Source organism: Triticum dicoccoides, chromosome 7B (genome assembly GCF_002162155.2).
Source record: "Triticum dicoccoides isolate Atlit2015 ecotype Zavitan chromosome 7B, WEW_v2.0, whole genome shotgun sequence".
Taxonomy (NCBI): Eukaryota; Viridiplantae; Streptophyta; class Magnoliopsida; order Poales; family Poaceae; genus Triticum; species Triticum dicoccoides.
The window spans coordinates 341,728,639-341,754,717 of record NC_041393.1 but is presented as its reverse complement, the minus strand read 5'-3'; the positions used below and the strand labels follow the sequence as shown (position 1 = coordinate 341,754,717).

Sequence of the window (26,079 nt, the reverse complement as noted above, 5' to 3'; positions counted from 1 at the left end):
GATCGATCGGCTTTAGGAACGCGTAACCTGCAGTGCAATCGCTCGGGTTCAGTTAGAGCCCAACGCCTCGCTCGGGTTCAGTTAGAGCCAACACCTTGCACACACGCGCGTACGTGTACGAGAGAAACGTGTATCGCTCGGCCCCCGACCTCCCACTGTAACCGGGAACTCACCGAAATTTTCCTCGCCCTCGCTTTTACCAAGGTTTTTTCCGTCATGGATGGCCCAAAGAATGTCATGCAGCTGCGTCTCCGGCCGGCCTAGTACGAAAAGCCCATTTTCTATCATGTTTTTTTGTCATAGAAGTAGGAGCCCACCACATCTATGATGATACCGGGTTTTATCACAATTATCATCATAGAAGTGTCATATGTATGACAGAAAAAAATTCGTTCGGCCCAAAATGTCACGGATGTGTCTTTTTTTGTAGTGATGCCACCACTGATGATGGCAGCGCACGCACAGATGGCAGCCAACTGAAGAGGCAACGGAAGGACCGGCGCCTGAACATGCCCGGCACCGTCAAGGAGGAATTTACTGAAGTGTCCTTCGACGGGCATCCAACGGTGCCCAAAGAATTAGTCAAGGGGTGCTCGATTCAGCTCGGATGCATTCTCCGGAGCACCGTTTCGATCAACACCGAGAACCTAAGGCATCCTGACCAAGGGAATTTGCGCAGCCTCCTCTTCACAAAGCTCCACGAATGATACAAGTTCATCGCTGACTTTGCAAACAAACGCCTCTCAGGGAATAAAGTGAATAGTGCCGCCCTCACAAAGATGCGCACGGCCCTGTCTACTTAGAGAAGCGCGGTGAAGAGAATGATTGACAAAGGTGATAGTTATGAGAAGATCAAGGCGAAAAATCCTTCGATCAGCGAAGATGACTACAAGGAGTTCAAGATCAAGTGCGAGAGCAGCGCAACCGTGGAATCAAGTCTGTGGGGGAAATAAATGCGGGACTTGAACTTAGGGGTCCACCAACTCGGTCCCGGCGGTTACAGAGTGGCGGAACCTATATGGGACAAGGAGGACGCGGAGTGTGCCGAGCAAGGCCTACCGCCCCGCTTCAAGAAATACCGTGACAAGCAAAGCAGGAACTATGTCAGTGCCCGGTACAAGGTGGATCCGGTAACAAAGGAGCTTACCACAGATGCGAAGACCAAGGCGCTTGAGCGTGTTCTGGTAAAGAATACACCCCCACGTAATTAGCTCCATATGGTTGCATTCTTATTAATGAAGCCAAATTTCTAAATGGTTCACATTCCTTCCGCAAGACACTAAAAGCAGTAGCGTGGGGTCGTCTCAGAGCTCCCCTTGGGACAGCACTTTAAATAGGGCATCGAACATCATGAAAAACAAGTATAAGTTCAGTAAGCCGTCGTCAGCTGATCGTGTGGCCGACAAGGGCTTGTCCACAAAATGGTCATCATACTATAACGCTGGTGGGCGAAAGGAGAAAAAGACCAGCTCGGAAAGCCAGTCGCACGAGGTTCAAGAACTCAAGGCACAAGTGGCGCGGATTCCCGAGATGGTCCAAGAGAAAGTGCAACACCAACTGGGAACGACCTCAGATTCTACCCATGCTCCTGCTCCCTTAGACGTTGCATCTAGGCTGCCGGAGCGAGCTGCAATTTTAGTAATACTAACGACCTGCAAGAAAAACTACTCCTAGGCAGCCAATCTTGCTTTTTGATGGTTTCTTCAACTGCAAGTTCATTGAATTTACAATGTGATTCACTGGTGGTTGTCAATGTGTAGGTTTTGTAGTTGTGCTGATTGAAAAATTGTGTGCTCCCTCACATGAATCTAGTGGTCAGTCCTTTGACTTGTGTTGAACCTCATCACTTCATTAAAAGTTTAGTCTGTTTCGACATTGAACTTTGTGCTCAGTCCTTTGTAAATTAAACTTAACTGTCTATGGTAGATAAACTGAGTGTTGTGGCCATGCTTGATGTAGGAGCTCAAGAACCTGCGGCCGCAGCTCTACTCCGCTTCTGAGTACTACGAGAAGTCCTACCTCAACACCTACCAGAAGCAGATGTGAGTAGCCACCTCTGTTGTTCCTCCTCTCCTCCATTAGAAGTAGTCGCAGAGTTATTGTGTGGACGGACATGCTTAGATGGGCCTGGAAGACAGGAAGAACATTTAACTTGAAATGGTCATGAATTGGAACTAAGTGTGTGTAGAACAGCGACAACTTACACTAGTTTTGTAGCCTTGAGCAAGTTTACGAGCAAACAGAATTTTCCTTCTCTTTTAGAAATATGCAGGAAGCTCCCTCATCAGTGTTGTTGTTGGTTGCTGTAAAAAACTAGTTACCAGTGCACAAATGAGTCTGAGACATACCAAGCTAAGCTACTCACCATTTGAACTTTTTGCGCCATCATGAGTTATATGGATCGGTTGACATCTGTTACTGTACCAGGAAACTAGTGCTAATTATTTATTACTTTTCCCATATTAGTTTTCAGTGATAAACAAGGCAGAAAAGTGGAGCAGGAATTAGGCACTAACTATTTTCCACTGATCCCAAAATGAGTTTAAGAGTGTAGTCTAGCAATCATCTGCTACCGTAACCGTATGATATTGGTAGGTGTAGATGTGAGTGAGGGGATTGATGTCCAGATGTGAGAATGTGACTAGCTAGGCAACAAATTCTGCTAGCCAAACTGAACAAGGATATGTCATTTTGAGGGGTTCATCGTGCTGCAGTAGCTCTAGGCAGAGCATGGCACGTTACTACCATAGAGGTACCCAAATATATAGGTGTAGTTTGTGTTTTATTTGTTCACACTGTCGCTGTATTGCTCAATTAGACAATTAGTGTTTATGAAGAAGAAGAATAAACCTGTTGATGCTGCTTTATGCATGTATTCACTGCTGCTGCTGCTGTACTTGTGATGATGTTGTACTTGTGATGATGCTACTTGTGATCTTCTGAAATGGCCCATGGGCGACTTCATTACGCGGGGATAATGATTTTGCAGGTACCCCAAGAGTCCCTTGAGTTTGCAGGAATGTCGATTAACTTCCATTCCGGCAAATTCGGGTACTCCATATGTCCTATTTTTAGCAAAGGTCATGCTGAAATTTTCCGTGAATTTTAGCATGACTTTGCTAAAAATAGGACATATGGGGTACTTGCGACTAATGCATGGGCCGGGGTATCTTAGTACTTAATTAAGTAGGATCAACTGCCCCTTTATTCTTGCTGCATTAAACCATAGGTGGCAATAGAGTCAAGTGATTAAGCCCAACTTAGAATTCTCCTTCCCTTTTCTTGATTGGGTATATTATTAGATGATACCCATATATATCAGTCAACCTAGGGTGCCTCGGCATCGATAAACCCTAAATGATGAAAATATAACTTAGCATTTAGGTGCCTCAGCGTCGACAAACCCTAAATTATAAAACCATGGCTTTTAGGGTTCCTCGGTGTCGATAAAAACCTAAATGATGAAAGCTTAGGCTTTTAGCGTGCCTCGGCGTCGACAAACCCTAAATGATAAAAGCTTAGCTTTTAGGATGCCTCGGTGTCGACAAACCCTAAATGATGAGACCATGATCTTGTTCCTTGACAATAACCAACTTTTTGACCAAACTTTTTTCCTATTTAGAGCGAAACATGGCCCACAACGATGAGGCCGGCGGTTCGGGCAAGCAATTCTCGGAGCTATCCCAGGAGATGGAGGAAGAACCTCATCGCTATGAGGACGCCGCGGAAGACATTGATCCTGACTACAGAACCACTAGTGGCGTCAGGGATGACACCACTGATGGTGCCGCTGAGGATGCCACCACTGATGATGGCAGCGCATGCACAGATGGCAGCCAACCGAAGAGGCAACGGAAGGACCGGCGCCCGAATGTGCTCGGCACCGTCAAGGAGGAATTTACTGAAGTGTCCTCTGATGGGCATCCAACGGCACCCAAAGAATTAGTCAAGGGGTACTCTGTTCAGCTCGGGTGCATTTTCTGGAGCACCGTCTCGATCAACACCGAGAACCTAAAGCATCCTGACCAAGGGAATTTGCACAGCCTCCTCTTCACGAAGCTGCACGAACGATACAAGTTCCCCACTGACTTTGCAAACAAACGCCTCTCAGGAAATAAAGTGAACAGTCCTGCCCTCACGAAGATGAGCACGGCCCTATCTACTTGGAGAAGCGCGGTGAAGAGAATGATTGAACAAGGTGAGAGTTATGAGAAGATCAAGGCGAAAAATCCTTCGATGAGCGAAGATGACTACAAGGAGTTCAAGATCAAGTGCGAGAGCAGCGCAACCGTGGAATCAAGTCAGTGGGGGAAAGAAATGCGGGACTTGATCTTAGGGGTCCACCAACTCGGTCCCGACAGTTACAGAGTGGCGGAACCTATATGGGACAAGGAGGACGCGGAGCGTGCCGAGCAAGGCCTACCGCCCAACTTCGAGAAATACCGTGACAAGCACACCAGGAACTATGTCAGGGCCCGGTACAAGGTGGACTCGGTAACAAAGGATCTTACCACGGATGCGAAGACTAAGGCGCTTGAGCGTGTTCTCGTAAGGAATACACCCCCACGTAATTAGCTCCATATGGTTGCATTCTAATTAATGAAGCCAAATTTCTAAATGGTTCACATTCCTTCCGCAAGACACTGAAAGCAGTAGCGCGGGGTCGTCTTAGAGCTCCCCTTGGGACAACACTTTAAATAGGGCGTTGAACGTAATGAAAAACAAGGATAAGTTCAGTAAGCCGTCGTGAGCTGCTCTTGTGGCCGGAAAAGGCTTGTCCACAAAATGGTCATCATACTATAATGCTAGTGGGCGAAAGGAGAAAAAGGCCAGCTCGGAAAGCCAGTCGTGCAAGGTTCAAGAACTCAAGGCACAAGTGGCGTGGATTCTGGAGATGGTCCAAGAGCAAGTGCAACACCAACTGGGAACGACGCTCACCGCCATTGTGCCTACCTTGATTGAGGGGCTACAGGCGTGGATTGCGGGCGGCAAACAAGGGCCGCCCCCGGTTCCCAGCTTCATGGCCAGCAACTCGCACAATGCGCAGGCGGCGCCATTGGTGTCTCCAGTGCCGGCCCGGGCATTGGAGCTTAATGCACCCGGGTGTGTGAAGAATACGTCAGCCAGAACCTTGGCAGCAAGCGGCCCCTCCGTCACTTGCACACCCGCCGTTGGCGATGCCTCAACATTAGCCGACCTCGATGCCATCACAATAACTAAGCCTCTCGACCGATGACTTCATCTCCTTGCCTTTGACTGGGCATCCCTGACGCCCTACATGGTTTTGCAGGGCGCTGGCGCCGACGTTCACTGCACTCTCCTACACTTCATGGGCGGCGAGCCGATCAATGTCGCAAGGGCAGAATCGTTCAACCGGGCAACCCCGTGTTTCACGGGGTTGAACTGGTTCGGGTGCTGCCAGGCTGCGACGAGTTGTTACCTCCGTTTCGACCCGCTGGGGCCGATGAATATGATGTGATGACCCTCAGCGCCTTCTTAAGCTGGCCCCTGCTTTGGCGGAAGAGCCAGATTCATTTGGGGGCGGGGGACACCACCCCATAGACAACACCGCCAGTCGTGCCAGGGGCAAGCCATGGCAAGACCGCCGCAACGCTACCGGACATGCCGGACATGCATATGGCACAGGATCCGAACAACAACGACGATGACAGTACATTTACCAACGTTGATAAGTACTTTGCCGAACATGGGTACGGTGACGAATTCTTGGGGCCTCCTTCTCAAGAACCCAAAACTGCAAAAGACGACCGCGATCTAGCTGGTACCACAGAGAAACCCAATTGCAACAGGCGTCGTCTGGCATTCAGTTCTTAGGAGACGCCTCTAGCTGCCGCCTTCACCGAGCTTCATATAGCCGAGGTGCGAAATATTATCAGCCCCAACACACTCAAGAAGGCGGTCTCTGAGCAGAACTCGATCCCATTACAGCAGAAGAAGAAGGGACGGAAACAAAAGAATAACAAGGGCGGTGCGAGCCAGCGGGCACCGAGTATGATCCATGCTCAGGACGGGCTACCTTCACCTAAGGATATTTTGAGGAGGGTGCATGTGGCGGGTAGGCCGATGCTACCGACTAATCTGCTCAATGCTGCAACCGGTGCTATGCGGAGTCTACATGACAGTGTTCTTTCTTTGGAGAAGCGGCGTCTCTCCGAGAATGATGTGGCATACCCGGTTTTTGTGGCCAAGGTGCCAGAGGGCAAGCTCTTTGTGGATAGCGCCATCGGGGGTATGATCGTCCTGCGGTTTGATGACTTCTTCGCTATGATTAACCTTTATCCCCTGCACTACACCTTCATTCGGCTATTTTCGCTGAGTATGGAGATGCGGATCATTAGAGACAAGACCCCAGACATCGTGATAGTCGACCCCTTCTACATGCGTGCCAAGATCTTGGGCAGCGCTGGGGACCGGCAAGTCGCGAGTTCACACCTCGAAGGCGTCATTCTGGCAAACCCAGATAAGGATAACTTCCTCGTGCCTTACTTTCCCGAGTAAGTCATTCCCTCACCGCCCCGGGCATATGATTTCTTAGATTTCGATCGCTCTTTTTTTTCTAACATTCCATGTTTTGTGCAGTGACACACATTTCACACTCATCCTCTTAAGCCCGAAATATTCCATGGCCACGTATTTCGACTCGGACCGTCAGTCGAAGAAAGACTACACAAATATCAACAAAGTTCTTGATGATGTTCTCCCCGGCTATGCCAGATCTGGAGGCACCTTCAGCAGGACAATTCGTAGTTACGGCAAGCACGTGTTCACGCACAATACGATGTTCCCCTGCGTCAAGCAGCCGCCTGACAGTCACAAGGTTGCCTACTACGCCCTCCATCACATGCGGGCGATCGTACGGGACCATAATCACCTTCTGCTACCAAATAATCTCAAAGATTGGGCCACACGCTTGTCGGCAATCCAGGACGTGGACAACAGATAAGAATTCTATCGCATCCAGTCGGAGTTTGCGGAAATCATCCATGAAGATGTCCTTCGTACCTCGGGGCAGTTCTACCTCAGATATAAACCGTCCAACAGTGAAATAGAAACAACACTACAAATGCAGGATGACAACGCCCGTGATTTCATGACCATCACGAAAGACGGCGGCTTCATCCACGCTCCGGTCCCTGAGTCGAGTCAAAAGTAGTGATGCTATGTAGTTCTGAAATGTCGATTGGCTCATGTTGTAATATTAAACTTTAATGAACTTGTATGTCTCTTTGGTTGCTCAACTTATATGTAATCGTGCTATTTATTAGTAGGACCATGAATCGTGCTATCAATGTGTTGCTTTTCTCTTCTGATCTTTTTGTTGCATACTTATATATTGCTTATGTATTGTCTATGAATTGCTACTAACGTTTTGTTTGGCTAGTGCATATAGATGTCGTCGTATGTCGTGTACAAGGGTAAGGTTCCCGGAGTCTACAACGACTGGGAGGAGTGTCGGAGACAGGTTCACCATTTCAGCGGTAACAGTTACAAAGGGTACACCACCAGGGCAAAGGTGGAAGTTAGATACGCGCGCTATCTAGCGGGAGAGAGGAGGGAGCGTTGGAGGAACCGAATGAAGACCAGTTTCATCGCTATGATGCTCATCGTGATGACCGCAGCTCTCTTCTATGTGATGGTAGTTTACAAGATCGATATTGACTTGTAATGTGAAGACAAACTCACTACTCGCAGTCTCGAGACTTGTAATGCTCTAACTTTGTCTGGTATTTTAAATTCGGAGACTAATATGATGAATTGTATTCGGGGACTAATCTTCTATTATATTCGATAAATCTGCTGTTTAACTGTTGTGCTATCTATATTCTGTGCAGTAATATGTTTTGTAACCTGTGCAAATATCAGAAAAGAAAAAAACTCTAATATTCATACTAGTGGCGCACCACTCTGCACTTTAGTGGCGCACTGCAATAAGCACACCAGTGGCGCATCATCTAGAAGTGCGCCATTAGTAAGCCAGAGCACAAGGGTAAATATGGCCCCTGGGAGGCATACTAATGGCGCACCATGTGATATACTAATGGAGCACTCCCTAGTGCGCCATTAGTATCTAGTATACTAATGGCGCACCAGGGGTGTGCCATTTGTATTAATTACTAATGGCATGATGCTAGTGGTGCACCTGTAGTGCGCCATTAGTAGCCAAAATAGGTGCGGCACTAGCAGGCCTTTTCCTAGTAGTGCCCCCTTAAGATGAATCTCGCCCTCGAGATTCGGGTTGGCTAGAAAATAGGTGCGGGTGGTCCTTCAGTAGGTCTTCCTCTCGTTCCTAGGTGGCTTCATCCTCGGTATGGTGGCTCCACTAAACTTTGCAGCACTTGATAACTTTGTTGCGTGTGACTCGGCTGGCGAACTCGAGAATCTTTACTGGTTTCTCCTCGTAGGTCAAATCGCTATCCAACTGAATCGCTTCCAGTGGCACTGTATCTCTCAGAGGAATATCGGCCATCTCTGTGTGGCACTTCTTCAACTGGGAAACATGGAACACATCGTGAACTCCTGACAATCCTTCTAGCAATTCCAACTTATAAGCAACTTCTCCCATACGCTCCAAAACTTTGTATGGTCCCACAAAACGTGGTGCTAAATTTCCCTTAACTCTAAAATGCTTAACTAGGGTGCCTCGGCATCGATAAACCCTAAATGATGAAAACATAACTTAGCATTTAGGTGCCTCAGCGTCGACAAACCCTAAATTATAAAACCTTGGCTTTTAGGGTTCCTCGGTGTCGATAAAAACCTAAATGATGAAAGCTTAGGCTTTTAGCGTGCCTCGGCGTCGACAAACCCTAAATGATAAAAGCTTAGCTTTTAGGATGCCTCGGTGTCGACAAACCCTAAATGATGAGACCATGATCTTGTTCCTTGACAATAACCAACTTTTTGACCAAAGTTATTTCCTATTTAGAGCGAAACATGGCCCACAACGATGAGGCCGGCGGTTCGGGCAAGCAATTCTCGGAGCTGTCCCAGGAGATGGAGGAAGAACCTCATCGCTATGAGGACGCCGCGGAAGACATTGATACTGACTACAGAACCACTAGTGGCGTCAGGGATGACACCACTGATGGTGCCGCCGAGGATGCCACCACTGATGATGGCAGTGCATGCACAGATGGCAGCCAACCGAAGAGGCAACGGAAGGACCGGCGCCCGAATGTGCTCGGCACCGTCAAGGAGGAATTTACTGAAGTGTCCTCTGATGGGCATCCAACGGCACCCAAAGAATTAGTCAAGGGGTACTCTGTTCAGCTCGGGTGCATTTTCTGGAGCACCGTCTCGATCAACACCGAGAACCTAAAGCATCCTGACCAAGGGAATTTGCACAGCCTCCTCTTCACGAAGCTGCACGAACGATACAAGTTCCCCACTGACTTTGCAAACAAACGCCTCTCAGGAAATAAAGTGAACAGTCCTGCCCTCACGAAGATGAGCACGGCCCTATCTACTTGGAGAAGCGCGGTGAAGAGAATGATTGACAAAGGTGAGAGTTATGAGAAGATCAAGGCGAAAAATCCTTCGATGAGCGAAGATGACTACAAGGAGTTCAAGATCAAGTGCGAGAGCAGCACAACCATGGAATCAAGTCAGTGGGGGAAAGAAATGTGGGACTTGATCTTAGGGGTCCTCCAACTCGGTCCCAACAGTTACAGATTGGCGGAACCTATATGGGACAAGGAGGACGCGGAGCGTGCCGAGCAAGGCCTACCGCCCAGCTTCAAGAAATACCGTGACAAGCACACCAGGAACTATGTCAGGTCCCGGTACAAGGTGGACTCGGTAACAAAGGAGCTTACCATGGATGCGAAGACTAAGGCGCTTGAGCGTGTTCTCGTAAGGAATACACCCCCACGTAATTAGCTCCATATGGTTGCATTCTAATTAATGAAGCCAAATTTCTAAATGGTTCACATTCCTTCCGCAGGACACTGAAAGCAGTAGTGCGGGGTCGTCTTAGAGCTCCTCTTGGGACAACACTTTAAATAGGGCGTTGAAAGTAATGAAAAACAAGGATAAGTTCAGTAAGCCGTCGTCAGCTGCTCGTGTGGCCGGAAAAGGCTTGTCCACAAAATGGTCGTCATACTATAATGCTAGTGGGCGAAAGGAGAAAAAGACCAGCTCGGAAAGCCAGTCGTGCAAGGTTCAAGAACTCAAGGCACAAGTGGCGTGGATTCTGGAGATGGTCCAAGAGCAAGTGCAACACCAACTGGGAACGACACTCACCGCCATTGTGCCTACCTTGATTGAGGGGCTACAGGCGTGGATTGCGGGCGGCAAACGAGGGCCGCCCCCAGTTCCCAGCAACTCGCACAATGCGCAGGCGGCGCCATTGGTGTCTCCAGTGCCGGCCCGGGCATTGGAGCTTAATGCACCCAGGTGTGTGAAGAATACGTCGGCCAGAACCTCGGTAGCAAGCGGCCCCTCCGTCACTTGCACACCCGCCGTTGGCGATGCCTCAACATTAGCCGACCTCGACGCCATCACGATAACTAAGCCTCTCGACCAATGACTTCATCTCCTTGCCTTTGACTGGGCATCCCTAATGCCCTACATGGTTTTGCAGGGCGCTGGCGCCGACGTTCACTCCACTCTCCTACACTTCATGGGCGGCGAGCTGATCAATGTTGCAAGGGTAGAATCGTTCAACCGGGCAACCCCGTGTTTCACGGGGTTGAACTGGTTCGGGTGCTGCCAGGCTGCGACGAGTTGTTACCTCCGTTTCGACCCGCTGGGGCCGATGAATATGATGTGATGACCCTCAGCGCCTGCTTAAGCTGGCCCCTGCTTTGGCGGAAGAGCCAGATTCATTTGGGGGCGGGGGACACCACCCCACAGACAACACCGCCAGTCGTGCCAGGGGCAAGCCATCGCAAGACCGCCGCAACGCTACCGGACATGCCGGACATGCATATGGCACAGGATCCGAACAACAACGACGACGACAGTACATTTACCAACGTTGATAAGTACTTTGCCGAACATGGGTACGGTGACGAATTCTTGGGGCCTCCTTCTCAAGAACCCAAAACTGCAAAAGACGACTGCGATCTAGCTGGTACCACGGAGAAACCCAATTGCAACAGGCGTCGTCTGGCATTCAGTTCTCAGGAGATGCCTCTAGCTGCCGCCTTCACCGAGCCTCATATAGCCGAGGTGCGAAATATTATCAGCCCCAACACACTCAAGAAGGCGGTCTCTGAGCAGAACTCGATCCCATTACAGCAGAAGAAGAAGGGACGGAAACAAAAGAATAACAAGGGCGGTGCGAGCCAGCGGGCACTGAGTATGATCCGTGCTCAGGACGGGCCACCTTCACCTAAGGATATCTTGAGGAGGGTGCATGTGGCGGGTAGGCCTTTGCTACCGACTAATCTGCTCAATGCTGCAACCGGTGCTATGCGGAGTCTACATGACAGTGTTCTTTCTTTGGAGAAGCGGCATCTCTCCGAGAATGATGTGGCATACCCGGTTTTTGTGGCCAAGGTGCCAGAGGGCAAGCTCTTTGTGGATAGCGCCATCGGGGGTATGATCGTCCTGCGGTTTGATGACATCTTCGCTATGTTTAACCTTCATCCGCTGCACTACACCTTCATTCGGCTATTTTCGCTGAGTATGGAGATGCGGATCATTAGAGACAAGACCCCGGACATCGTGATAGTCGACCCCTTCTACATGCGTGCGAAGATCTTGGGCAGCGCTGGGGACCGGCAAGTCGCGAGTTCACACCTCGAAGGCGTCATTCTGGCAAACCCAGATAAGGATAACTTCCTCGTGCCTTACTTTCCCGAGTAAGTCATCCCCTCACCGCCCCGTAACATATGATTTCTTAGATTTCGGTCGCTCTTTTTTTTCTAACATTCCATGTTTTGTGCAGTGACACACATTGCACACTCATCCTCTTAAGCCTGAAATATTCCATGGCCACGTATTTCGACTCGGACCGTCAGTCGAAGAAAGACTACACAAATATCAACAAAGTTCTTGATGATGTTCTCCCCGGCTACGCCAGATCTGGAGGCACCTTCAGCAGGACAATTCGTAATTACGGCAAGCACGTGTTCACCCACAATACAATGTTCCCCTGCGTCAAGCAACCGCCTGACAGTCACAAGGTTGCCTACTACGCCCTCCATCACATGCGGGCGATCGTACGGGACCATAATCACCTTCTGCTACCAAATAATCTCAAAGATTGGGCCACACGCTTGTCGGCAATCCAGGACGTGGACAACAGATAAGAATTCTATCGCATCCAGTCGGAGTTTGCGGAAATCATCCATCAAGATGTCCTTCGTACCTCGGGGCAGTTCTACCTCAGATATAAACCGTCCAACAGTGAAATAGAAACAACACTACAAATGCAGGATGACAACGCTCGCGATTTCATGACCATCACGAAAGACGGCGGCTTCATCCATGCTCCGTTCCCTGAGTCGAGTCAAAAGTAGTGATGCTATGTAGTTCTGAAATGTCGATTGGCTCATGTCGTAATATTAAACTTTAATGAACTTGTATGTCTCTTTGGTCGCTCAACTTATATGTAATCATGCTATTTATTAGTAGGACCATGAATCGTGCTATTAATGTGTTGCTTTTCTCTTCTGATCTTTTTTTGCATACTTATATATTGCTTATGTATTGTCTATGAATTGCTACTAACGTTTTGTTTGGCTAGTGCATATAGATGTCGTCGTATGTCGTGTACAAGGGTAAGGTTCCCGGAGTCTACAACGACTGGGAGGAGTGTCGGAGACAGGTTCACCGTTTCAGCGGTAACAGTTACAAAGGGTACACCACCAGGGCGGAGGTGGAAGTTAGATACGCGCGCTATCTAGCGGGAGAGAGGAGGGAGCGTTGGAGGAACCGAATGAAGACCAGTTTCATCGCTATGATGCTCATCGTGATGACCGCAACTCTCTTCTATGTGATGGTAGTTTAGATGATCGATATCGACTTGTAATGTGAAGACAAACTCACTACTCGCAGTCTCGAGACTTGTAATGTTCTAACTTTGTCTGGTATTTTAAATTCAGAGACTAATATAATGAATTGTATTCGGGGACTAATCTTCTATTATATTCGATAAATCTGCTGTTTATATGTTGTGCTATCTATATTCTGTGCAGTAATATGTTTTGTAACCTATGCAAATATCAGAAAAGAAAAAAAACTCTAATATTCATACTAGTGGCGCACCACTCTGCACTTTAGTGGCGCACTGCAATAAGCACACCAGTGGCGCATCATCTAGAAGTGCGCCATTAGTAAGCCAGAGCACAAGGGTAAATATGGCCCCTGGGAGGCATACTAATGGCGCACCATGTGATATACTAATGGCGCACTCCCTAGTGCGCCATTAGTATCTGGTATACTAATGGCGCACCAGGGGTGCGCCATTTGTATTAATTACTAATGGCATGATGCTAGTGGTGCACCTGTAGTGCGCCATTAGTAGCCAAAATAGGTGCGCCATTAGCAGGCCTTTTCCTAGTAGTGCCCCCTTAAGATGAATCTCGCCCTCGAGATTCGGGTTGGCTAGAAAATAGGTGCTGGTGGTCCTTCAGTAGGTCTTCCTCTCGTTCCTAGGTGGCTTCATCCTCGGTATGGTGGCTCCACTGAACTTTGCCACACTTGATAACTTTGTTGCGTGTGACTCGGCTGGCGAACTCGAGAATCTTTACTGGTTTCTCCTGGTAGGTCAAATCACTGTCCAACTGAATCGCTTCCAGTGGCACTGTATCTCTCAGAGGAATATCGGCCATCTCTGTGTGGCACTTCTTCAACTGGGAAACGTGGAACACATCGTGAACTCCTGACAATCCTTCTAGCAATTCCAACTTATAAGCAACTTCTCCCATACGCTCCAAAACTTTGTATGGTCCCACAAAACGTGGTGCTAAATTTCCCTTAACTCTAAAATGCTTAACTCCTCGAAGTGGGGACACATGAAGATACACTCTGTCTCCGACTTCGTAAACTGTCTCTTTGCGTTTAGAATCCGCATAGCTCTTCTACCTGGACTGGGCTACCTTGAGTCTTTCGCGAATCAACTTAACCTTCTCTTCAGACTCTTTAATCAAATCTGGTCCAAACAATTGATGGTATCCAACTTCATCCCATAACAACGGTGTTCTGTACCTCCTTCCGTACAAAGCTTCGAAAGGGCCATCTTCAGACTGGCTTGACAACTGTTGTTTTAAGAGAACTCTGCATATGGAGAATTGTCGTCCCAACTAGATCCATAATCTAGCGCACAAGCTCTCAACATGTCCTCCAGAATTTGATTGACTCTCTCGGTCTGTCCATCTGTCTTTGGATGAAAGATTGTACTAAACTCTAGCGTGGTACCCAAAGTCTCATGCAACTGATTCCAAAACTTTAGGGTAAACTGGGTTCCTCTATTTGATACAATGGTCCTCGGAACTCCATGCAGACATACGATCCTGGTCATGTATATCTTTGCCAACTTAGCACTGGTGTAAGTGGTCTTCACTGGAATGAAATGAGCTACCTTCGTCAACCGATCGACTACAACCCATATTGAGTCATAGCCTGAACGAGTCCTGGGAAAACCCGTGACAAAATCCATGCCTAGCTTATCCCACTTCCATTCGGGTATCGACAATGGATGTATTAATCCTGCTGGCTTCTGATGCTCTGACTTCACTCTCTGACATACATCACATACTGCTACATACTCAGCAATATCTTTCTTCATTCCGGTCCACCAGAAACTATCCTTAAAATCCAGATACATCTTGGTGTTCCCTGGGTGAATTGAATACGGCAAATCATGGGCCTTTTGTAGAATCAACTTCCTGATTTCGAGGTCATTAGGCACATATTCGCGATCCTCAAACCATAAGGTATCATGCTCGTCCTCACGAAATCCTTTAGCCTTTCCTTTGCTCATCCTTTCCTTTATCTCGACAATCTCCTTGTCAGTGTTCTGAGCTTCCCTGATCTTATCCATCAAGGTAGACTGAATTTCCAATGCTTCTACATAGCCTCTCGGAACTATTTCCAAACATAGCTTGTGAATATCCTCTGCTAACTCCTTGGGTAATCCTCCGGTCATGAGTGTATTGACATGACTCTTGCGACTCAACGCATCGGCAACTACATTAGCCTTTCTGGGATGATAATGCAACTTCATATCATAATCCTTGATGAGCTCCAACCACCTCCTCTGCCTGAGATTCAACTCCTTCTGCGTGAAGATATACTTCAAACTCTTGTGATCCGTGTACACCTCACAATGGTTTCCGATGAGAAAATGCCCCATGTCTTCAATGCATGCACTATGGCTGCTAGCTCCAAATCATGTGTAGCATAATTTAGCACATGGGGTTTAAGCTGTCGTGAGACATATGAAACAACTCTTCCCTCATGCATAAGAAATGCTCCAAGTCCTCGATGAGAAGCATCACAATACACTTGATAATCCTTGCGTTGATCTGGAAGAATCAACACTGGGGCTGTAACCAAACGTTTCTTCAACTCCTGAAAACTGGCCACATTTATTAGTCCATTTGAACTTGTTGTCCTTCTTCAACAACTCCGTCACGGGCTTTGCAATCTTAGAGAAATTCTCAATGAACCTCCTGTAGTATCCTGCGAGTCCAAGAAAACTCCGGATCTCTCCAACTGATGTGGGTGATTCCCATTTAGTCACAGTGACAACCTTGGTGGGGTCTACTGCTATTCCTTCTCCGGATATAACATGTCCGAGGAATCCAACTTCCTTCAACCAAAACTCACACTTGCTGAACATGGCATATAACTGATGTTCTCTGAGCTTCCCAAGTACCAAACGCAAATGCTCCTTATGCTCCTCTTCATCCTTTGAGTAGACCATAATATCATCAATGAACACCACGACGAACTTGTCCAAAAACTCCATAAACACCTTGTTCGTCATGTTCATGAAATAGGCAGGCGCATTAGTCAGACCAAATGACATAACGGTATACTCATATAGCCCGTACCTTGTGGTAAAAGCCGTCTTAGGTATATCTTCTCTTGAATCTTCAGCTGGTGGTATCCTGATCGCAGATCGATCTTTGAAAATACTTTGGCTCCTTGCAACTGGTCAAACAAATCATTGATCATCGGCAGTGGGTACTTATTCTTGATCATCACTTCATTCTATCCATGATAATCAACAACCATCCTCAACGATCCATCCTTCTTCTCCACTAGAAGCACTAGTGATTCCCAAGGTGATGAACTTGGGCGGATATAGCCTTTATCCAGTAAATCCTTAATGTGCTTCTTAATTTCTTCCAAATCCTTTGCGGGCATCCGATACGGTCTCTTAGATATTGGCCCTGTGCCTGGAAAAAGCTCAATCAAAAACTCAATGTATCTATCCGGTGGCATGCCTGGCAACTCCTATGGAAATACATCAGGGAAATCCTTCACCACGGGTACTTCCTCCTGTACAACTCCTGATAAGGAATTCACTTGAGTCCTCTTCGGCACATGCCGAGATACATAATTAATCCTTCTTCCTTCTGGGATGGTGAGCAAAATTGACTTATTGGTGCAGTCAATGTTCCCTCCATACTTTGATAACCAATCCATGCCTAATATTACATCCAGTCCTTGCGATTCCAATAATATTTAGGTCTGAGGGGAACACGTAGTTACCAATAGGCTAGCCACATACTCAACTCCTGGCGAGGTTACTAACATGGGTGACCTAAGGGCTTGGTTGGCAGGTTATACTTATCCACAAATCCCCTTGATATGTGTGAATGCGATGCACCGGTATCAAAAAGAACAATTGCAGTAAATGACTTAACCAAAAACTTACCTATAACTGCATCGGGTTGCGCTTCAACCTCCTCCGCGCTAACGTGGTTCACTTGTCCCCTGTTGAAAGGGTTGGGCTTCTTCCCAGAGCTTCCATTGCCATTTCCATTCTTTGCTTCAGAACACTCCATGGTGTAATGTCCATTCTTCCCGCACTTGAAACAAGTAATGTGACTTAGATCCTTCTTGCGGGCGTTGCTGGGTTGGAACGGTTCTCGCCGTTTCTTCCTCCATTCCCATTCCCATCCTTGGGGCCACTATGGTTATGCGAACTTCCTCCATTTGAATTATGGCCTCCATGGTTGTGGTGAATGTGTCCTCCCGAGTTCGGGGCAAAACGGGGCCTCTGCTGAGCTCCTGAATTATACTTCCCTTGTCCATACTTCCTCTTGCGGTTGTCAATCTGCTGCTGCTTCCCTTCAATCATGAGATCTCTATCTACCAACTCCTGGTAGTTGTTGAAGGTTGCCACCCGCAACTGCATGCTTAGCTCATCATTCAGTCCTTCCAGAAACTTCTCCTGCTTGGCAGCATCTGTAGTGACATCATCTGGGGTATAACATGCTAACTTACTAAACTCATCCACATACTGGCCCACTGTGCGTCCTCCTTGGTGCAAATTGCGAAACACACGCTTCTTCATGGCCATAGCTCCTATTGAAACAAGGGCAGTACGGAAAGCCTGTTGGAACTAGCCCCATGTGACAGTGTCGATGGGGTAAGTGGCTGTGAAATTCTCCCACCATGATGTTGCGGGTCCATCAAGCTGATGTGTAGCAAAGCGCACTCTCTCCGCATCTGTGCATCCTGAAGTGGTCAACTCCCTTCCAATCTTGTGGAGCCAACCATCTACAACAATCGGCCCGGTGCTACTAGAGAACACCGGCGTATCCAGCCTTAGAAAACGGGCTAAGTGATCAACAGGTGGTGGTGGTGGTGGGTTGTTGTTGTTGTTGTTGTTGTTGTTGTTCCCCTGGTTCTGATTCCGGACTAGTAGTTGCATCAGGGTATTCTGCTGGTGGATCAACTGAGGGAGCTCCAGTGGGAAAGCAAATCCATTGTCACGTCTCGGAGGCATCTGAGGGGCTTAGAAAAGGTGAGAAAATAGAATAGAATAAGGTCTAGAGGGAAAACACTACCCATACGCACATGAGACAAACACAATCATATCACTTCAATCAATTCACACAAGGGCATACAATCGGTCTAACTATCGTTACAAAAGTGCTCGGACTATACTATACACATGGGGGAATACTACTATTGATATGGTGGTCGACTAGAAGTTTTAATCGGTGGAAGACTCCATGATATCTGCTCCAGCTTCATCAACATAGTCATCATCGCTGTCGTCGGGGTCTAAGTCGGTGTCGTCGATGATGATGTAGTGCTCCAAACGAATGTCCTTGGAATCACTGTCATCTCCTCCTGGTGCGGGGTCTCCCATGAATACTCCTAGCTTCCTTGTCAGATCGTCATTCTTCTCCACGAGTATCTTCATTTCCTCCTCATATTCGTCGCGTGTAGACTTGAGTTTTCCTCCAGCTTCGTGTTCCTAATCATTGCCTTCTTAAGATCTATCATGCCTACGCACATCTAGTTCTCCTGGCGACGAATGTGTTGGGTTAACTCCTGGATGAAAGCTGCAATTGACCTATCCCTCCTGGTACTGATCATCTCCCATTGCTCATCTCGGCACCCACAAATCTGGTAGATAGTATCCTTGAGATCATTGTGGTAAACTTCTCCGATGCGTCCCATGGTGATGTGGGATGCCATGCTCTTTCCGAGACTCCAGGTTGGTGCGTCACAGGAAAACTCTATCGACTCAGTGACTGGCATGAACGTCCTTCCTGGAACTTGAACTCGAATCATCCAACACTCCTTTTCTGGTAAAGTGGCGATGTAGGTCCCGGTGAAGCTTGGTATTCCGATGTTCAGGTACCTAGTAACTTCCTTCAAGTGTCGTCCAAAAGGAGTGTCTTCATCCGGTTGTGTGAACTTGTTCCTTGCATCCGCCATCCTATAGAGTAGAAAAGGGAGAGGAGTCAGAAATGAGAAGAGAGTAGTGATCTAGGGTTTTAGCTTAGTGGTCGTGTCCTACAGTCAGCGTGTGCTCTGATACAATCTTGTAGCGACCAGACATCAAATAGTCTAGTCTTTGTGCATCAGTGTCATCCCTAGATCGGTAATGCTGACACGCACAGTACTTGAGGGTTTATAACAGAGTTTCCGTCACACACTTATTACATCGAAATGTCTCAAAAGAGAACTTATTACAATAATATGGCTTAAGGCCATCTAAAAACGATAACAGCGGAAGGCTTGGAAGATAAAGTGAGTCCATCAACTCCAACGGCATAGTTGAGTGAACCACAACAACCTATGGCACCTGACTCATCGTCTGAAAAGTCTGCAACATGAAATATTGCAGCCCGAAATGGGTCAGCACATGGAATATGCTGGCAAAGTAACACATAAGAGTAATGAATAGAATGATTGCTATCACTACATGCATATATGGCTGGTGGGAAGCTCTATGGTTACAGTTTTTCATAAAGCCAAATTTTCCCTACAACAAAGGAATAAATTTTATTTAACTATCGTGGTGGTTGATAAACATTGAGAAGGTCCCTCCAATTCAATCCCAATTAAGCATCATCATTAACACAATCAAATTAATTTAGAGTGATGAGATCAACATGATAATCCAAGAACCAGATACTCAAGATGTCCATAACCGGGGACACGGCTAACCATGATTAGTTTATACACTCTGCAGAGGTTTGCGCACTTTTCCACACAAGACTCAAACACATCCATGATCGGAGATTGGAGACATAGTCTTTCTGAAGCATTAACTATCTACTCTGGGTAGACAGTACTACCTATAACCCACTACATCTGCTAGCCTACCTCTTCAAGAGCTTCATGCAACTTACTCAACTATGCCAGCGCCCATAGTGGCTGCACACGGAAGTTTCTAGCATGAATAATCTTATGATCCCTTTGAGCTTGGGTGGCAAACCGTGGGATGATCACACAGGTACTCCAGGATATCCTAGAACAACACTGGATTCTCTAGGTGCCCTGACAATCACTGGGTACTCCAGCGTGCCTCAACCAATCCACCCAGATGTGTATTTACGTATCCTCCTTAATTTATCCATTAATTAACAATACTCACATCTGTCATGGATACACTCACCCAATCCACGTCTACGAGCATAGCATAGCAATATAAGCATAAACATAGAAGTAACTCCCAAAGATTAGATAATAAAAGGACAATAGGTTCTACCTCATCATCTACTACCCAAACCCACATGTTAAACAAATACTAACCATGCAATGTTTGAGGGTTGATCTAATGCATAAAACTTGGTAGTAAAGAGGTATGATCAAAGTGTTACTTGCCTTGCTGATGATCCGTAAAACCTAGAGACTCGTAGTAGCATGCTTCGCACTCCAGGTACTCTATCACAGACAAACAATAACATACATAAGCACTGAACTAGAAGCATGGGTAAACTCAAATAAGAGATCAAACCAGAAAGTTCAACTGAATAACTCCGGTTTGCAAAAAGAATCAAATCAAACGGAGCAACGAAACTCAAACTACGAAAGAAACAAGATCCATTTACTATTCTGGACTAAAGTAAAATTTTACAGTACCAAAACCTTGTTAAAGTTGGTTAAACAGAAAGAGGGCTTCGAGACGAAGATCTAGGCGCTTGAATCACCAGAATCGGATAAACGAGCGAAAAGATAAACTAAAACGAAGATCAGGGTAGAAATCGCGATCGAAAATAATCGCGGAAAAACCCTGGAAAATAAAACGCGACGAACAGGCTAACGAACGAACGTTCACTGTCTGTGGCTAACGGATGAATAGCATTCGTTAAAACGAACGTACGGACGAACGTCCGCTATTTAACTAAACCGGAAAAAACGAACCGATCTTAAAAAATAAACCTAGGGTTTCTAAAAAAACCGAACGGTTTTTCTAAGAAAACCGGTGGCGGCGGCGGCTATACCTCCGACGAGGTCGGCGGCGGCGGGCGGCACCTCCTATAGCGGCGGGGCGGTCGGTGGCGGCGGTGGCTCCTCCGGAGGCAGCAGGCGGTGGCGGGCGAGGCGACAGGGTGGCGGTGACGACAGATCAGGGCGGCGGCGGCGCTAGGGTTTGGGCGGGGTGGCAGGATGGGCTGGCTGCAGGGTCGGGCTGCGGCCTTTAAAGGGCCGGCCGGGTATAGTGTCCAGGTTGGATACGGCCCGGTAAGGTGGTAACTTTAAAAAAAACAATCCTGACACAGAAAAACTAATAAAAGAAATACTAAACAGACTCCAAAAATCCTGAAATAAATTTTTGCGGTCCTCTAATAATATTGCGGACAAAGTGAACATTTATTTGGGCCTCTAATGCAATCTTGAAAACACAGTTTTTTCCTAATTGAAATAAAATAGCAACAAAACTCCGAATAAAAATCTTATTTGATTTTAATATTTTTCCTCCAATATTTCTTTATTTTGGAGAAGTCATTTTATCCCCTCTCTTTTATTTTCATATAAGAAATATTCAAAGAGAAAATAATTAAAACCAAATGATCCTCTTTTCAAAATTTGAGAAAACTCAAATATGAAAATAACGAAATCCCCAACTCTCTCCGCGGGTCCTTGAGTTGCGCAGAATTTCTATGATCAATCAAAATGCAATAAAATATGATATGCAATGATGATCTAATGTATAACATCCCAATTTGAAAATTTGGGATGTTACAATAAGGAATATGCTTCTTTTAATTTGATGTATGTTTCATCACTTGTTAGTGACCGTCCTTTACCCTTTTTTGTGCAAACAGATATATACATTTCACGCTTGATCTTAGTTGAGCTGCACAAAATGATATCCAAATTATAGTTGGACATTCCACGAGCTTCACGACCAACCTTGATGTTGCTCAATTTCATTGCAACTAATGAAGAAGAAGTTGCTAGCTCACGAGACCAAGTACTTGCTAACTCCATGGTGCAAACATTGCTTCACTACAACAAAATATGTCAACTAGCAACCTTTTGTCAGTGACCCTGGAGGAATTGGTCATAGATCTATGGCCATTTGAGACCAATTGGTCAAAAGCTGTTCGGGGGGCTCCAAACCCTAAACCATTGCGACCATTTTGGTCAGAAAGGTCGTAATTTCCTTACACCAAATGGTCACAAAGCAAATAGGGCTGGCCGCTGCCTTATTTCTAGTTATTAACGACCAAAATAGATGGTCATAGCCTTGCAGATTGTGGTTGGTTGTGATGACTAGGCGCCACCTCATCAGTTTTGCCTATGTGTCATGTCCATGTGGCAGTTTTTGCCCTAGGTTGTGAAGGAACCTATATTTCTGTCATTCCAAAAATTCCCAAAAAAATCTCATAAATTGTTTGGATCATATCTTCATCAAATATGTCAAAAACCTTCCTTGCCTAGTTCAAAAATAGCTCAACAATATTCATTTTCCTATTATGTTGAGAGCAGCAGTTTGTGAAGGAAGTACCACTTTGGCATGTCCAAATAGTATCCATTTTCTATAGTGCTTTCCTATGCCCAAATAACCATCCTCCACCAAATGCCAGCTCAATCCATTCATTATTTTGAGCCGAGCTTCAACATTTGTAGTTATGTCCAGTGTGGTAGTTTGCAAAGCAAGTACCACCTAGGCTCCTCCTTTTTAGGTGAAAATTTGTGAAGATGGTCTTCTTAGTAACTGATCATCCTCAGCCAAAACTCACACCCATTAGCCATGTACATTTCCTGTACCACTAATCAAACACTTGGCTGCTAATTTATGTTTGAGCATCGTTCGGTCTCCTCGTGAGAATGTTATGTTGTAATTTCCTTCCTAGCACCTACGTGGGCAGTGCCCAACCCACTAGACCTAGCACCGTTCCTAGCTAATGCTTGAATCTTGGAATTTTTTTGGTGTTTCTATGATTAAATAGGAACTTATGTAACTAGAAATTATTTTTGGAAAAAATAAATAGCAAACTATGAGGCAGCTGCAGTTCAAATTTGACCCACTTCCAACTGAATCGGCAGAAATTTGTCTTTTTCACGAGAGGTGGATCAAAACTTTTTGCACACAACCATTTGGTCAATTGTGCATTAAATATGTCCTAGTATTTTAGAAAATTGATTTGGTCCAATTTTGCAACAATTATTTGGTAGGTCCTTCACAAAAAAAGTCATTTCAGGCACTCAGAAAATGGAAAATGGTTTTTTCGTCCAAAGAAAATGAAAACTTCCTTAGGAAACATTGTTTGCCATTACAATATGCACCCTTGTGCACAATATGAGATCATTTGAACAAACTATGCCATGAATGTGGCCATAAGATTGATCATTTGGCTTGAAAGCCGTGAATCTTCAGAGATGATAGCTCATTTCTGAGAACACTTTTTTAAAATAATTGCCGTATTACAAGTTTGTTATTTTTCCTGGAAACTTGGCCACATATAATGACACAATGCAAAGGTTTCCCAATTTTTTGATTTTTTTTGAATTTTTTATGCCCGTTTCAAAATGCGGTCAAAACGGAGGGAATGATCGTTCCTAGCTAATGCTTGAATCTTGGAATTTTTTTGTTGTTACTCTGATTAAATAGATACTTTTGTACCTATAAATGATTTTTGGAAAAAATAAATAACAAACAATGAGGACGCTGCAGTTCAAATTTGACCCGTTTCCTACTAAATGAGCAGGAATTTGTCTTTTTCATGAGAGGTGGATCAAAAAATTTGACACCCAATCATTTGGTCAATTGTGCATTAAATATGTCCTAGTATTTTAGAAAATTGATTTGGTACAATTTTGCAACAAATATATGGTAGGTCCTTCACAAAAAATTCATTTTGGGCACTCAGAAAATGATTAAAAATAGCTAGAAAGATCAGAAATGCATAGAAATTGGTCCTTATCAATAAAATGTGGTCTAACTCTAGTGAAAATTTGTGTGATGCCATTTTGCAAAATATTTTTGATAGCTATTTCGCAAAATCCCTCTATTTTTAGTACTTAGACACTTTTTTAAATCACTGTTTTTTCGAACCAATCATGACTCTTCCCACGGATCGATGACATGGCGCCCATCCATCCATCCATCCATCTCTCCATCCCACATCCATCCATCCATCTATCTACAGAAAAATAGAAAATAAAATGAAAAAGAGATACCCCCACCCGCAGCCCAAACCCTAGGTCAGATCCCATTGACTCCCCCCATCGCACCCCTCCTCCTCGCAGCCGCCGCCACCTCCTCCCTCGATCCAGTCCTCTCCCCGGCCTCCTTTCCCCGATCCAGTCCTCTCCCCATCGCTCCCACCCACCGCCGACCTTGCAGCCCTCCTCACCATCGCCGCCGACCTCGTCTCCCTCCCTCCCCACCGCTCTCCCACCAGGCGCTCTTCGCGGCCCTCCGATCCGCGGACGCCGAGGCCATGCGCCGCCTCCTGGCCGGCGCCAAGGAGTCTGCGCTCTACGTCGTGGAGGACACCGAGGCCATGCACCGGCCAACGGCAAGGACGCCTCCCCTCCTCCCCGTCCCCGTCCCCCGCCCCCACCCGCCGGGCCCGCGCTCCCCGGCAACGCGGAGGAGTACGTGTGCGGCTCCATCGAGGCCTCCCTCGGCCTCCCCGTGCCCGACCGCTCGCTCCGCGCCAAGCTCGCCGCCTCCGAGGACCTGCGCCGCCGCCTCCAGGACCGTGTCTTCACGCTCGAGGAGGACCTCCACGCCGCCGCCCGCCGCATCGACCTCCTCAGGGTCAGTCCCCCCTTTCCCCCTTCCCCCATCCATTCCGATGTGGTGGTTACTCGCGCACTCAAGATGTTCGACGGAATGCCTGACGGATCGGAACGGCCCCGTGCAGAACGAGTTGGCGATGAACGCGGAGGGGATCCAGCGGTGCGTGGAGGAGAAGGAGGCCGTGGCGACCGCGCGCGACCAGCTCGCCGCCCACGCCGCCAGGCTCGAGAAGGAGTGCGTCCTCTACGAGCATGACCTAGAGCGCGCCATGGAGTCCTGCGACGAGCTCGCCAGGGAGAGCGACGACCTGCGCAAGTGCCTCCGGGACGCCCCCGACGTCAGTAACACCCCTTTCCTCGCTGTCAGATAACCTGCGTATCTTTCAGATAACTTGCACACATTTCATCATCTGCACTGCACAGATACAACAGGAACCACTATTGTTCCAATCCTTCCCCTGAATCTAGCATATGGAGGAGCAAATCTACTAGTTTCTACTTGATATTGACCCCAATTTGATGCGACCAAGCCCCTGAAACCACACATCCAGCCTGCAGTCTAGTTTAAAATATCCATTTTCTATGTCTGCTCTTGTGACTTCTTCCCATTGGGAAACTTGGTTCGCTAGCTGCCCATATCAGTTGATGAATCATATATATACTATCCACGGCTTTTAATCAGTTGATGGTGCATATTCAGTTTCACTGATTTTGTTACAGTACTGTACATGGCTTAGTTTTTGGTCTGGCAACTCAACTATGCAGATGATTTGGCATTTGATCATGGACAGGTTACCGCACTGAACAATGAAGTGGAAGCCCTACAGAGGGACAAGGAGATACTGAGGACCAATCTAAACAAAGCAGAGGAGGAAACCCTACCGCTCGCCGCTCTCCATGCGCCGCCTCTCCAACTTTGCCGTGAAGGGAAAGGTATGCGCACCCATACTTTGCCGTGAGACATTACTGTCTGTTTGCTCGTAATCTAGTTGTAAGGTTCCCAATGATGAATTAACCATGATAATACTGATACTATCTGACGAGCAATATATTATTACCGAGGGAAACATTTACTTAGTGCTGCTTTTTTGACTTCCAAAAACAATGAATTAACATTTGCTTTGCTTAATTTTTCTCAGTTTAGCTTACGAATCTCTTGTCTGTGTATTTTTTGCTGCCAGAAGGGATCTTGATAGGTTGCAACTGGGAGTAAAATATGCGTCCAAACTGATCGTCTGGTGCGAAAATCAACGACCAAGATCCACTTCAGCTTGGTAGTGACCTGTGAGAGATCTGTGGTGGTAAGCGGCACGTGTCTGATCCCTGGGCATCTGTTCATTTCTGATGTTTGATCCTGGCTGTCGGTTGCCTGTCGGGATGGCGGATTCTTTTCGATTGTTATGGTAGGGAACTCCTTCGTCCCTAACTTCA

General features: G+C 46.7%; 1 protein-coding gene and 1 non-coding gene across 2 annotated transcripts; both read left to right on the top strand.

Moving 5' to 3' along the window:
- The first annotated feature begins 1,802 nt into the window (after nucleotides 1-1,802).
- LOC119338908 (programmed cell death protein 7-like) lies at nucleotides 1,803-25,792 on the top strand. The gene is made up of 6 exons (XM_037611115.1): nucleotides 1,803-1,814; nucleotides 1,960-2,042; nucleotides 24,151-24,667; nucleotides 24,774-24,986; nucleotides 25,440-25,581; nucleotides 25,788-25,792. Exons 1-6 carry the CDS (start codon nucleotides 1,803-1,805, stop codon nucleotides 25,790-25,792), a joined length of 972 nt encoding a protein of 323 aa, XP_037467012.1.
- LOC119342499 lies at nucleotides 25,645-25,717 on the top strand. The gene has a single exon (XR_005165624.1). It is a non-coding gene; the product is annotated as a small nucleolar RNA snoR53Y (small nucleolar RNA).
- Nucleotides 25,793-26,079: the final 287 nt, after the last annotated feature.

What these genes read in the sequence shown, in the direction of transcription:
- LOC119338908 (XM_037611115.1), top strand. An exon ending in AACACCTACCAGAAGCAGAT is followed by an intron (nt 2,043 to 24,150) that starts GTGAGTAGCCAC and finishes TCCTCCTCGCAG; the next exon opens with CCGCCGCCACCTCCTCCCTC. An exon ending in GCCGCATCGACCTCCTCAGG is followed by an intron (nt 24,668 to 24,773) that starts GTCAGTCCCCCC and finishes GGCCCCGTGCAG; the next exon opens with AACGAGTTGGCGATGAACGC.